This window comes from Pristiophorus japonicus, chromosome 3, assembly GCF_044704955.1.
Source record: "Pristiophorus japonicus isolate sPriJap1 chromosome 3, sPriJap1.hap1, whole genome shotgun sequence".
Lineage (NCBI taxonomy): Eukaryota > Metazoa > Chordata > Chondrichthyes > Pristiophoridae > Pristiophorus > Pristiophorus japonicus.
Window position 1 is genome coordinate 260,386,589 of NC_091979.1, and position 13,151 is coordinate 260,399,739.

General features: G+C 42.8%; 1 protein-coding gene across 2 annotated transcripts in view; it reads right to left on the reverse strand.

The window, feature by feature from the left end:
- atrnl1b (attractin-like 1b) overlaps positions 1-13,151 on the reverse strand; it is a 1,062,984-nt gene that overhangs the window by 867,096 nt on the left and 182,737 nt on the right. For both annotated transcript variants that reach the window (XM_070876576.1, XM_070876575.1), the window contains exon 9: positions 9,993-10,176. In XM_070876576.1, the coding sequence (XP_070732677.1) occupies positions 9,993-10,176 (184 nt within the window). The remainder of the gene's footprint in view (positions 1-9,992; positions 10,177-13,151) is intronic.

Below are 13,151 nucleotides of genomic sequence, written 5' to 3' on the forward strand. Positions count from 1 at the left end.
GGGGGTAATGTATTAACGTGGATAGAGAATTGGTTGGCAGACAGGAAGCAGAGAGTCTGGATAAACGGGTCCTTTTCAGAATGGGAGGCAGTGACTAGTGGGGTGCCGCAGGGCCCAGTGCTGGGACCCCAGCTCTTTACAATATACAGCAATGATTTAGATGAAGGAATTGAGTGTAATATCTCCAAGTTTGCAGATGACACTAAGCTGGGTGGCGGTGTGAGCTGTGAGGAGAATGCGAAGAGGCTGCAGGGTGACTTGGACGCGTTAGGGGAGTGGGCAAATGCATGGCAGATGCAGTATAATGTGGATAAATGTGAGGTTATTCACTTTGGTGGCAAAAACATGAAGGCAGATTATTATCTGAATGGCGGCAGATTAGGAAAAGGGGAGGTGCAACAAGAACTGGGTGTCATGGTACATCAGTCATTGAAAGTTGGCATGCAGGTACAACAGGCGGTGAAGGCGGCAAACGGTATGTTGGCCTTCATAGCGAGGGGATTTGAGTATAGGAGCAGGGATGTCTTACTGCAGTTGCACAGGGCCTCACCTGGAATACTGTGTTCAGTTTTGGTCTCCTAATCTGAGGAAGGACATTCTTGCTATTGAGGGAGTGCAGTGAAGGTTCACCAGACTGATTCCCGGGATGGCAGGACTGACATATGAGGAGAGATTGGATCGACTGTGTCTGTATTCACTGGAGTTTAGAAGAATGAGAGTGGATCTCATAGAAACATATAAAATTCTCACATGACTGGACAGGTAAGATGCAGGAAGAATGTTCCCGATGTTGAGGAAGTCCAGAACCAGGGGTCACAGTCTAAGGATAAGGGGTAACTCATTTAGGACCGAGATGAGGAGAAACTTCTTCACTCAGAGTTGTTAACCTGTGAAATTCTCCACTGCAGAAACTTGTTGATGCCAATTCGTTAGATGTATTCAAGAGGGAGTTAGATATGGCCCTTACGACTAAAGGGATCAAGGGGTATGGAGAGAAAACAGGAAAGGGGTACTGAGGTGAATGATCAGCCATGATCTTATTGAATGGTGGTGCAGGCTTGAAGGGCTGAATGGCCTAATCCTGCACGTATTTTCTATGTTTCTATGTTATCCATCATGCATCACTTGCATCCCAACGGTGCATTATTGAGACATTGAGGAAAAGGATTGGGGATGGCTAATTGTGGATGTCTATCTGCGTGTTCCATATTATTACTTGGGCAATTAGCTTATACCGTGCTCTGGTCATCTTTACAGAAAAAAATATCTTCCAATCGCGCCTGCATTCGGGAGGAGGGCCCCTAAACCCGGCTGAACTCTCAGACCTAGAGGAGCGGGCCGCAGCCCTCGTAGGGGCACACAATCATTCGGCCACCCGTGGTGGTGCTGATCCTGTGGTGGTGGGAGTCAAGTCATCGATAATCCCAGGGCCATGCAGCGTTCATGTAATTTAATGCTATGCAAATATAATGTATAAATGATGTAATGTAATGTAATGTTGGGACCACGAAATCTAAATCTAATGCCATGCAGTTTCTGTCCATTGTGTTCATGCTAATTTACTGTAACGTCTCAGTGATATATAATGCAGCTGTGTTGCTCCTCTACATATGACTGCGCAATGTCAGCGTTCTCATGTCACCCTGACCCTCCCCCTCCCCTGCTGCTAACCTCTCATATGTTTTCTAGTTGCCCAGGAGCTTCAACGACCTGCTGAGCCCCCTGGAGCTTAACCATTACTGGTGCAGATGGTACTTATCGGAGGGGAGACCACCAAGGAGGAGGAATAGACCGTACGCACCGACAACCCTCAAGTTGTGACATGTGAACAACACATGTGCAGGAGGATGTTGAGGAGGGAGAGGCAGGGACTCATGGGTCTAGTATAGTTTATCGCCAGCGGTAATTGACTGCCGAATTTACCGCCTCCGCTATATGGGCGGTAATTTCCACTTTGACTGTCATTTGGGCGGTATGCTGCCGAAGTTCGATACCAAAGAAAAAGTTTAAAAAAATGTAAATCTCCAACACTAATTGCATTCTGCAAGTTTGAGACTCCACACGTAAAATTAAATGTTCAGCGTCAGAGAGGTTGTTTGGCAGTAACTAAGATTTAGTGCGCCATTAAAAATTCACATACACCTGAATGCAGCAGCCCTATCATTTTCTGCCCTGCTTAGTAGGCAAGTACCACAACTTCATGCCCTTACAAAATTTCAATGTCAAGTTGATTGGCAAGGTACTGGTGTAGTGCAGCTTGGAGGAGCAGGGCAACTTGGACAGAAACTTCTGGATTGTCACATTTAACTGCATGAATGGACTCCAGACGTTGCTGTCAAATATTTCCATAATAACGTTGAGCAATTTAGCCGCACCATTATTCTCAATGCAAAATCCGGGCCTTATGTCCACATTTATAATGGCAACTGCCCAAGTAAAATCATGCTGTGATTACACACTCCTGCCAGTGGTGATGCTCAAAAGCACCCTATTTTGTCTCTCAGCAACTCACTCTGTACCACAGAGAAATTCTTATGCACCAACGAACCCTACCTCTCTGCTTCCTAAACTGCTTCAAGTAAATCAACGTATCATATAAAATTAAAAATTGATGTATGTCTTTAAAATGGGGACTAAATTACATCAGTGCACCTTAGTCCAGTTATCCCCACCCTCTAACCCTCCAACCTCTTTTCTTCCTCCCTCCTCCCCCCCAAGTCACAGGAGACTAAGACTGGCCTGAAAAATAGATTTGGTCCCTCACATATTACAATTACATAAGTTTGTACGTGTAATAGCGGAGGCTGGATTTTTTAAAAAGAACCTTCAATATAATCACTTGGAAGATTTCAAAACATCTTGCTGTGCATTACACTTTGGTGTTTAATACAAAAGAATTTCAACGTTACTTTTAAAATAATTTAGTACAGCAAAAAAAAAAAGGCTTCCCTGTTTCTTTTTGCCATCTGTAATGTATTTGCTTCATGGGTTCTTTGCTTAAGAACTAGTTGGTTTATTAACAAAGGTTTAGCAATCACATTACCAGTTCATCCACTAGGCTCACAACTGCATACCTCATCGTGGGTGACCTAGACTCAACTGACTAGGGTTTTATGGAGTCTTGTGAGCATCACATGATTGGCTAAGCCACTCACAATGCAATAGCTCTACAACTATTTTAGTTGCACCTGTAAATCAAATGCCCCCTTATTAAAGGAGTAAATTAGATGGCAAACTTTAATATATGCCCCCTGATCAAAGGGGGGGGGCGGGCACTAAAATTGACATATCAAATTATCTTTTGGCAGTAAACTTAATTCAATCAAAATTTGGTTGCCGGGGGTCCCTCCGGCGCTCACCTCTCGCACCCTGGCTCGGATGTAAGCGTGGAAGAGAGGCAGGCAGTCGGGCTGAACGACCCCCTTGACCGCCCGCTACCTGGACCAGTTGATGGCCACCTTGGCCATGCCCAGGAGCAGTCCTACGAGGAGGCCTTCTGATCTGCCTGTTCCCCTCCGCACAGGGTGCCCAAAGATCAGGAGTGTGGGACTATACAACCAGAATTTGAGGAGCAGCCCCTTCAAATAACGGAATAGGGGCTGCAACCTCGCACACTACATAAATATGGAACATGGACTCCTCTAGACGTAACAGCTCTACAAACCTGTGAGCATACTCACAGGTGCACACTTTGCACAGTCATTCCTGAGAAAGTTATCACTGCACAAGGACAATAGGACAGTAATTAGAAACAAATCCTCATACATGATGCACAGTTTTGCTGTTGATTACAATAGCTTTGAAGCATAATTATGTTCATTAGACTCTGAGGGAAGCAACATGTTGAGAGATTTCTTCAGAATGCTTACACACAATCACACTGGTGCAAGGTATCCAGCTGTAGTTTGCTATCTTGTTAGGGTTTCCGTTCAACTGGCAATGTGATGGTTCTGGGAAGCCCCAAGAATTGAAGCCTTGGGCTTCCTGGAGATGGACAGACCTCCTACTGAACAAATTGCTCGATATTTCAAACACGTAACAGTCAATCTAATCACTTTCGTGCAAGCGTTTTAAATTTCTCTCTTACCCCTGAAATTAAGGTTTGTAATGTAAGTTTTTCACCTTGGTGAGAAACAAAGGTGACACAAAGAATTAAAAATATATATTTTGAGCTATTTCATTGATTTACCTTCTATTTGTTTTTGCTAAAGCTTCTATAGATATGTGAAGAGAAAAAGATTAATGAAGACAAACATAGGTCCCTTGCAGTCGGATTGGGTGAATTTATAATGGGGAACAAAGAAATGGCAGACCAATTGAACAACTACTTTGGTTCTGTCTTCACAAAGGAAGATACAAATAACCTTCCAGATGTACTAGGGGTCCGAAGGTCTAGTTAGAAGGAGGAACTGAAGGATATCCTTATTAGGCGGGAAATTGTGTTAGGGAAATTGACGGGATTGAAGGCCGATAAATCCCCAGGACCTGATAGTCTACATCCCAGAGTACTTAAGGAAGTTGCCCTGGAAATAGTGGATGCATTGGTGATAATTTTCCAACAGTCTATCGACTCTGGATCAGTTCCTATGGACTGGAGGGTTGCTAATGTAACACCACTTTTTAAAAAAGGAGGGAGAGAAAATTAGTAATTATAGACCAGTTAGCCTGACATCAGTAGTGGGGAAAATGTTGGAATCAATCATTAAGGATGAAATAGCAGCACATTTGGAAAGCAATGATAGGATTGGTCCAAGTCAGCATGGATTTATGAAGGGGAAATCATGCTTGACAAATCTTCTAGAATCTTTTGAGGATGTAACTGGAAGAGTGGACAGGGGAGAACCAGTGGATGTGGTGTATTTGGACTTTCAAAATGCTTTTGACAAAGTCCCACACAAGAGATTGGTGTGCAAAATCAAAGCACATGGTATTGAGGGTAATGTACTAACGTGGATAGAGAACTGGTTGGCAGACAGGAAGCAGAGAGTCAGGATAAACGGGTCCTTTTCTGAATGGCAGGCAGTGACTAGCGGAGTGCCGCAGGGCTCAGTGCTGGGACCCCAGCTCTTTACAATATACATTAATGATTTAGATGAAAGAATTGAGAGTAATATCTCCAAGTTTGCAGATGACACAAAGCTGGGTGGTGGTGTGAGCTGTGAGGAGGATGCGAAGAGGCTGCAGGGTGACTTGGACAGGTTAGGCGAATGGGCAAATACATGGCAGATGCAGTATAATGTGCATAAATGTGAGGTTATCCACTTTGGAGGCAAAAACACGAAGGCAGAATATTATCTGAATGGCGGCAGATTAGGAAAAGGGGAGGTGCAGCGAGACCTGGGTGTCATGATTCATCAGTCATTGAAGTTTGGCATGCAGGTGCAGCAGGCGGTGAAGGCGGCAAATGGTATGTTGGCCTTCATAGCTAGGGGATTTGAGTATAGAAGCAGGGAAGTCTTACTGCAGTTGTACAGGGCTTTGGTGAGGCCCCACCTGGAATATTGTGGTCAGTTTTGGTCTCCTAATCTGAGGAAGGACATTCTTGCTATTGAGGGAGTGCAGCAAAAGTTCACCAGACTGATTCCCAGGATGGCTGGACTGACATATGAGGAGAGACTGGATCAACTGGGCCTGTATTCACTGGAGTTTAGAAGGATGAGAGGGGATCTCATAGAAATACACAAAATTCTGACGGGACTGGACAGGTTAGATGCAGGAAGAATGTTCCCGATGTTGGGGAAGTCCAGAACCAGGGGTCACAGTCTTAGGATAAGGGGTAAGCCATTTAGGACTGAGATGAGGAGGAACTTCTTCACTCAGAGTTGTTAACCTATGGAATTCCCTACCGCAGAGAGTTGTTGATGCCAGTTCATTGGATATATTCAAGAGGGAGTTAGCTATGACTCTTGCGGCTAAAGGGATCAAGAGGTATGGAGAGAAAGCAAGAACGGGATTCTGAAGGAATGATCAGCCACGATCTTATTGAATGGTGGTGCAGGCTCGAAGGGCCGGATGGCCTACTCCTGCACCTATTTTCTATGTTTTTACAGTACATTTGCTGACTGGTCATTCTGAATTGTCTGTTGCATTAATCCTCAAGATTTTTTGATTGGAGGTTTATTGACCTACTTTTCCCAAATTCAATTAATAGGCTACTATTTCTTCAGTTGTCCTTGGTCACAGTTTTATAATCAGAGTGACTGTACTGTCCTTTTTCAGTCCTTCTGCGCTTGCATCCTCTGGATTCTGCCCCCCGCCTGAAACCGGAACCGGAAGTGGAGGCCCGCAATAGACCACATTCTTCCTCCGAGCGGGTGGAGAGAGAGAGAGAGAGAGAGAGAGAGCGAGCGCGAGAGCGAGAGAGAGAGAAAGACAGAAAGATACAGACAGAAAGACAGAAAGACACAGACAGAAAGAAAGACAGACACAGACAGAAAGAAAGAAAGACACAGACAGAAAGAAAGAAAGACACAGACAGAAAGAAAGAATGACACAGACAGAAAGAAAGAATGACACAGACAGAAAGAAAGAATGACACAGACAGAAAGAAAGAATGACACAGACAGAAAGAAAGAATGACACAGACAGAAAGAAAGAATGACACAGACAGAAAGAAAGAATGACACAGACAGGCAGGCAGGCAGGGACAGACAGACAGACAGACAGACAGGCAGACAGGCAGGAAGGAAGGAAGGACGGGAAGAAAGAAAGAAGGGGCAGAGAGAGGGGAAGCAGGAAAGGAGGGACTCAGGGAAGATGGATCATATTCTTCCAACCCCCTTTACACCCACATCTGATTTCTTGGAAAGTTCAGTGCGTGTGTTACAAGGGACATTGTTGGAGTGGATGAAATCCAGAAGTCACGACACGGTCACTATTCGCTTCATACCCAATAGGCCCGTTAATAATCTGTGACCCCAACACAATGCCTCATCTATGGCGACTTTGGCTGGAGGAGGCATGCACCTGCGCTGGGGTAAGGGACTTCGGCTGGAACTTGGGAGGCTTTTGCAGGGTTGGTGGAGATCTATCCTCTCTGGCTTTTGAAGTTAGAATGGATCGAATTACACTTTGCAAAGTCAGTCAGAACCTGAGCTGGGTGGTTCCAGTTACACATTCCAGAGAAACTTCTGGATGGGGCTTATCCTCCAAGGGGACCAATCAGCAATCAGACCAGGTGATAATGGAGAGCCAATCAGAGGCAATGTGGCCATTTTGACAGTACAAATAACTGCGTCCTTTAAGGAATTTGAGCTTACCCAGAGAGCCATGACTGACAAGATTTACATATATAAGTGTAATAGAAAAATATTCACTGAATGCAAGCACATGCTTTAGCCGTCATACTTTTCAATATGTAATTTTTGTGTCATGTTTACCCATTACATATGGTTCTAGACTAAGCCCCAGGTTTGGATTTACATCCTTGGGCAAAATTGGAAGTGTTTTCTTCTCATCTCTTATTTGCCCTTTGTTATTAGACTAATGGACCCAGCTTAAAAATGCAATGACTTCCTTCAATGCTTCCAGATCTGCCAAATGCTTTCACTGCACAGAAGGCTCGTCAGCCAATGTCAACTATGGAGGGTTCTTTCCTACAGTAGTTCAGTATGCACAGAGGTTCAAATATCAATCCTAAACACTAGAAATGTAAGTTCACAGCCTGCATTCTTCAAAAAACTGTTCATGGAAGGTTGTCCCAAAAAATTATAAGCACTCTAAATAATGAAAACATGCTGTGTGGTAGTGATCACTCCCACCAACCCAAAGAAAAGAATATGTTAGCCACCAAACTGTTTTACTCTGCTGGCTGTAGTCAGGTTTCTTGCCTCACTTACCATGGCCTCCATTTTTCTCACCACGTAATCCTCAATTTCTCAGTCAAATCCCACCCTCCACGAGGCACTTATCACCTATTTAATCCCCCGTCAACGAGACTCCTTTAATCCCCAACCCCACACAGTGAGGCACATTTCAGTCCTGGGATTTCCAGCAGGTGACGTCATCCTAGTAGTCTCACCTCCTGCCTTGACTTCAGGTTGAAAGAGATTAGAAGCAGAACTACCACCCCCACTCACAAGAAACCGTTACTCTAATTAAACTGAGCAAAGGCCTGTCATAAACCGGTCCTACTGCAGAATTTACCTCTAGCCAACACCACCATGTCCCAAAAACATTGCAGGTTTCAGGGCCACTGTTTTTAAAAGATAGTTGTATTCCTTAAATGAAACTAAAATATAATTGCAACTTGTTGGAAATAACCTAACTGAATAGTTCACTTATTAAAATGTATGGAGCATCACAGAATCTTGCAAGCCTCTACTTAAAATGTTCAGGTTTTGTGAAAATAATTATCAATTTGCTAACTTCTGTGTAAGTGATTTAAATGTACTTTCTCATCAGATTAATGATCAGATGCAGGCGCAGAGAACAAACAACTCATGAAAATATAACTTATCACAATGTCACAAGAACAACTTTTACACAAGCCACATTTTAAAGTTTCTGTTTTAAACAATTTTGCTTCAAAGACCTGTAACATGTGCATTCAGCACAACACTTTTCAGTTTCTCAGTATGAAAATTTTGCAAGTCTCTGATATCATAATCAATTCTATATGGAGTTCCGAATGTTGTAAAAGGCTGCCGTTCCTCCCACATTATCAAAGAATTCTTGTTGGGTGAGTAGACCTATCTGGGAGGATATCAATGTCCCTAGCTAATGATCTTTGTTCAGGGACTGGTTCAGAACTTAGGGAACCTTAACGGTTAGTACTTGGGAATCTGAACCCATATTGTGAACGTTTCACAAAAAAAAGGCAATTTACCAGATATATTAAAGTATCAGAACAATCTGTTCACACACACATCAATAGAAATATAATTACAGGTTGAACCTCCCTAATCCAAAACTCCCTTATCCGGAACCACCCCTTATCCAGAATCATTCCTGGCCACCGGGTGGCGCACTCGCAGAACTCCGACATGAACAAATTGAAATCCTTCCTCGCTGCCGACTCCCAATGGCTGGCCTGACCCCGCGATCCACTGCCGCCCTTCCACAATATCTCTGCCGCACTCCCAGCCCAAAGCCAGCCAGCTCCAATATCCTCTTGCTCAGTATCTGTACCATCCAATTTAACGTGAGCACCCCTTGTCCGGAAAAACCCCTTATCCAAAACAGGCCAGGTCCCAGGATAAGGGGGTTTCAACCTGTATGACATGCTGAAAGTATTATACTGACTCACAGAAGCAACAAAAACCAAAATAATGACTGATTAAAGAGTAAACACATCGCATAACATTGACTGCACTTCAAAACAGTTCTATCGTTATATAGCACTTAGCGGCCAGAGAATCATGATAACACATTTATAAATGTAAACTCCTTTCTGAAGACAGAATTTTTTTTTGAAATTGTGTGAATACAACCCTGAGCAGGTTATATTGTACATTTACATATTGTACAGGAACTCGAGACTTTCAACATTGCACCTTAAGTTTTGAAAAAAATTATGTGTAGCTGAAATCATAAAAATCTTAATGGGCTCTTGTTCTCTCGTTTTCCTTGTCTAAATATAATAAGAGTCAGGAGGAATGGGCAAGTGGGTGAATGAAAATAAATTCGGAATGTTTCAAAAGGGTTATTTTCCTGAACGCAGAAAGAGTTGCTTGTGGGATTTTCAGCAAATTGCTTTCTCATTATAGAGTTGAGAAATCTCTCAAAACTACAAAAATAAAATCAATTTGAAAATGCACAGCTAATACACTGAGCCAAATGCAAAATCTGGTTGAAAAAACTTCAAATATTTAAACTTCCATAAGCAAAATATTCCCTTCTAGCACAATAAGTCACAAAGAACAGAAAATGAAAAGCTGTTTCAACTCCATCAAGATCCCCACAACAATTTAATCATTTCCATTTCAAATCAATTACTCAAGATGCTGCTGCAACCAAAATCAATTGAACAGATGCATGACTGTTCCACTTACCAGGTACGGCTATTTACTGTGTACTTGTAGAGGTCATCCACCAAGCCATACTTATTGCTTGTAAATGCTTTGTATCCTCCGTGCACATAAATCGATTTTGTCATTGCATTGTAAACACAGCTGTGTCCATATCCTCCCTGGACTATAGCACCTTTGGTCTCCGTCACTAACCACGTGTTGGTCTCTGGACAAGAAATGAAACTAGTTTAAAAGTCCATCAAGATCAGCACAGAATATTTTCTGGTTTTATATCCACAAAAAGAGATCATTTTTAAACCTTACCATACAAAACAGTAACGTTTAATACTTACTGCAACCAGTGTTTTAAGGGTTAATCCTTACTATCATCAACAGTTCACAGTACATTTCCCCAGCATTAGCACAAAAATTTTAATCAAGTCTCAAGTCTATCTAGATTAAAATTGTCGACTGTTTTACTCAGAGCTATATAAATATTGATCCCTCTTGATCTCCCTCTTCAGTACTAAATAATTAAAACAAATTGCAAATTCCAAACCATGAAAACAAAAAAAGTGCTTTTGCAAGTTATTTACTGGCATTTGTCCCATTTCAATTTCCTCTTGAAATTTTAGTTTGTTTTCTTGTGCTGCAATGCATTTTGGGTCAATTTAAATCAGCACTGTAATCAATTAATTGTAATCATATCACTCACTAGCTTCAATTTAAGGATGGCATTTAAACTATGTACAATAAAGTAAAGTAGTTATATTTCTCAGAGATGATAATATATCCCTCTGCAAATTCACACAATTGTCCAAGAGGAAATCAAACTCATGAATGCATATTCTCCAAAAGCCTAAATTAAGTGCAAGCAAACAAGATCGTATTGAGGATGAATTTGCGGTCAGAGGCTTCCCGCGGGCGGATGCCTCCGACCAGAAAAAAAAATCTCGGCACTTACCTTCTGCCTCGGGATCCACGGAGACTCGCACTCCTGGACCTCTAAATGTAGGCCTGCATACAGGCCCATGTATCCCAGGGGCTCAGGCACCCCTGGGATCACCTGAGCCGGCCCAACCAACCAAAGAAGGGAATTCCCATTCATGCTTATGGGGATTCTGTATGTACGAAATCCCCATATGCATGAATGGGGATCACATAAAAAGTACATTTCACATAAATAAATGTTTTAGAACATTACATATTTAAAATTAATAAATATGCAATATAATTAAACATTTAAAACAAAAATTTAATCTTTTGAAAAATAAATTTAAATGTTTTAAAGGGGCTAAAAATAACCTCACCTTATTGTACACGTGTTTTAATTTTAAATGAATGAAAACAAATTATGGTTTTTAAAACTTACGCTGGTAAAAACAAGCCTTACGCCTGCTTTTACCAGGCGTAAGAATTTCACAAGCTTTCGCTGGGCTGAAGTTGGGCAAACAGCTCAACTCTCCACCCGTGGTGGCCCTTTTCCTGTGGCTGTGTTGGATCCGTCACGAGAATTCGCGACAGATCGCAAGTTCCGGGTTTTAGCGCATACCTAAAGACAGAACTTGCGCGGCCCCATGTACGCACCCATAGGGGCCGCAAATTTCGGCCATTGTTTCATTAGTTCATTACCAAAGCATACCAAATAAAAATAGGTAACAACTTTACCGTTAATGCAATTATAAAAATTCTGCGTTATGTAGAAAAAAACCCACAATCTATTGGTTCAATTATTGAGAATGATGCTTATTTGTATAATTATTCACAGGTTCAAGTTCAGACTTGGGCAGGTGCAGGGATCACACTAGTCGTGGAAGTGGACAATTTCTGGTAAATGAACTTTAAAAGGAGAGTGAGGGAGCAATTCAACTCGTGGTTGCTTGCTTTGTGCCTAAAGGGTCAGCTGTGACTCAGCGGGTAGCACTCTCGCCTCGGAATCAGAAGGTTGTGGGTTCAAGTCCCACTGCAGGGACTTGAGCACTAAAATCTAGGCTGACATTCCAGTGCAGTGCTGAGGAAGTGCTGCACTGTCAGAGGTGTCGTCTTTCATCTGCTCTCCTAGGTGGAGCTAAAAGATCCCATGGCACTATTTCAAAGAAGAGCAGGAGAGTTATCCCCGGTGTCCTGGCTAATATTTATCCCTCAATCAACATAACAAAAACAGATTATCTGGTCATTATCACATTGCTTTTTGTGGGAGCTTGCTGTGCGCAAATTGGCTGCCGCGTTTCCCACATTGCAACAGTGACTACGCTTCAAAAGTAATTCATTGGCTGTAAAGCGCTTTGAGACGTCCGGTGGTCGTGAGAAAGGCACTATATAAACACAGGTTTTTCTTTCTCAAAAACGGGCAGCGAGCAATTGAAAATCAGGAGATGGGGGAATCCCAGTCGCCGCTTTGAAACTCAAGGCTCGTCTGCTGCAATATTCAGACAGGTCTGACGAGGGGGTCGTTCAGCCCGACAGCCTGCCTCTCTTCCGCGTTTACATCCAAGCTAGGGTGTCCCCGTAGATGCAGCACGCAGTGTCCACCGGTACGCTCACGGACTTTCGTGAGAGGTGGGTGCCGGAGGGACTGGAGTGCATCACCAGCCCCCGCAAACCAAATTTTTACTGTCAAAAGTTTAATTTGTTTATTGTGTCGGTTTTAATGCCCCCCTTTAATATTAATGTTTCAACTTTAAAATAATTATAGATGTGTGAGCAGCCTACCTGCCTGAAACAGGTGCAAGGCTGCTTAAACATACAACTTGGGGCCCCAATTGCAATGTTTGGGTACAAATGTGCTCCACCCAATTGTGCCAGGCATTGAGCAACCTAATCAGTGGTTTTAAAAAGGGAGGCCAGGCAGAAAACAGCCCGATAAATTATATATTTTTATTTTTGTGGGGTCAGCAGAAGCAACAGCAGATCTCCTCGGCACCGCTCCCTGCCCCCTCATCCCAAAAAGAAACGTGGTGCACTGCCAACCCCTTCCTGACCTATCCCCGGATTCGCCTCCCTCCCCCACATTCCACCTGCAGATTTAAATATTTGGTGCTTTGTGTTCCTGGCTCTGGCAGTGTGCTGGATCATACACAAATAGCTGTGCACCAGACTTTAAACAGTTGATAATACTGAGAACATTAGTTTGATCATCTTGAATAGACTAATTAATTCCCATGTATTTCAGACTAGCACATTTTCACAATCTGTTTTTAG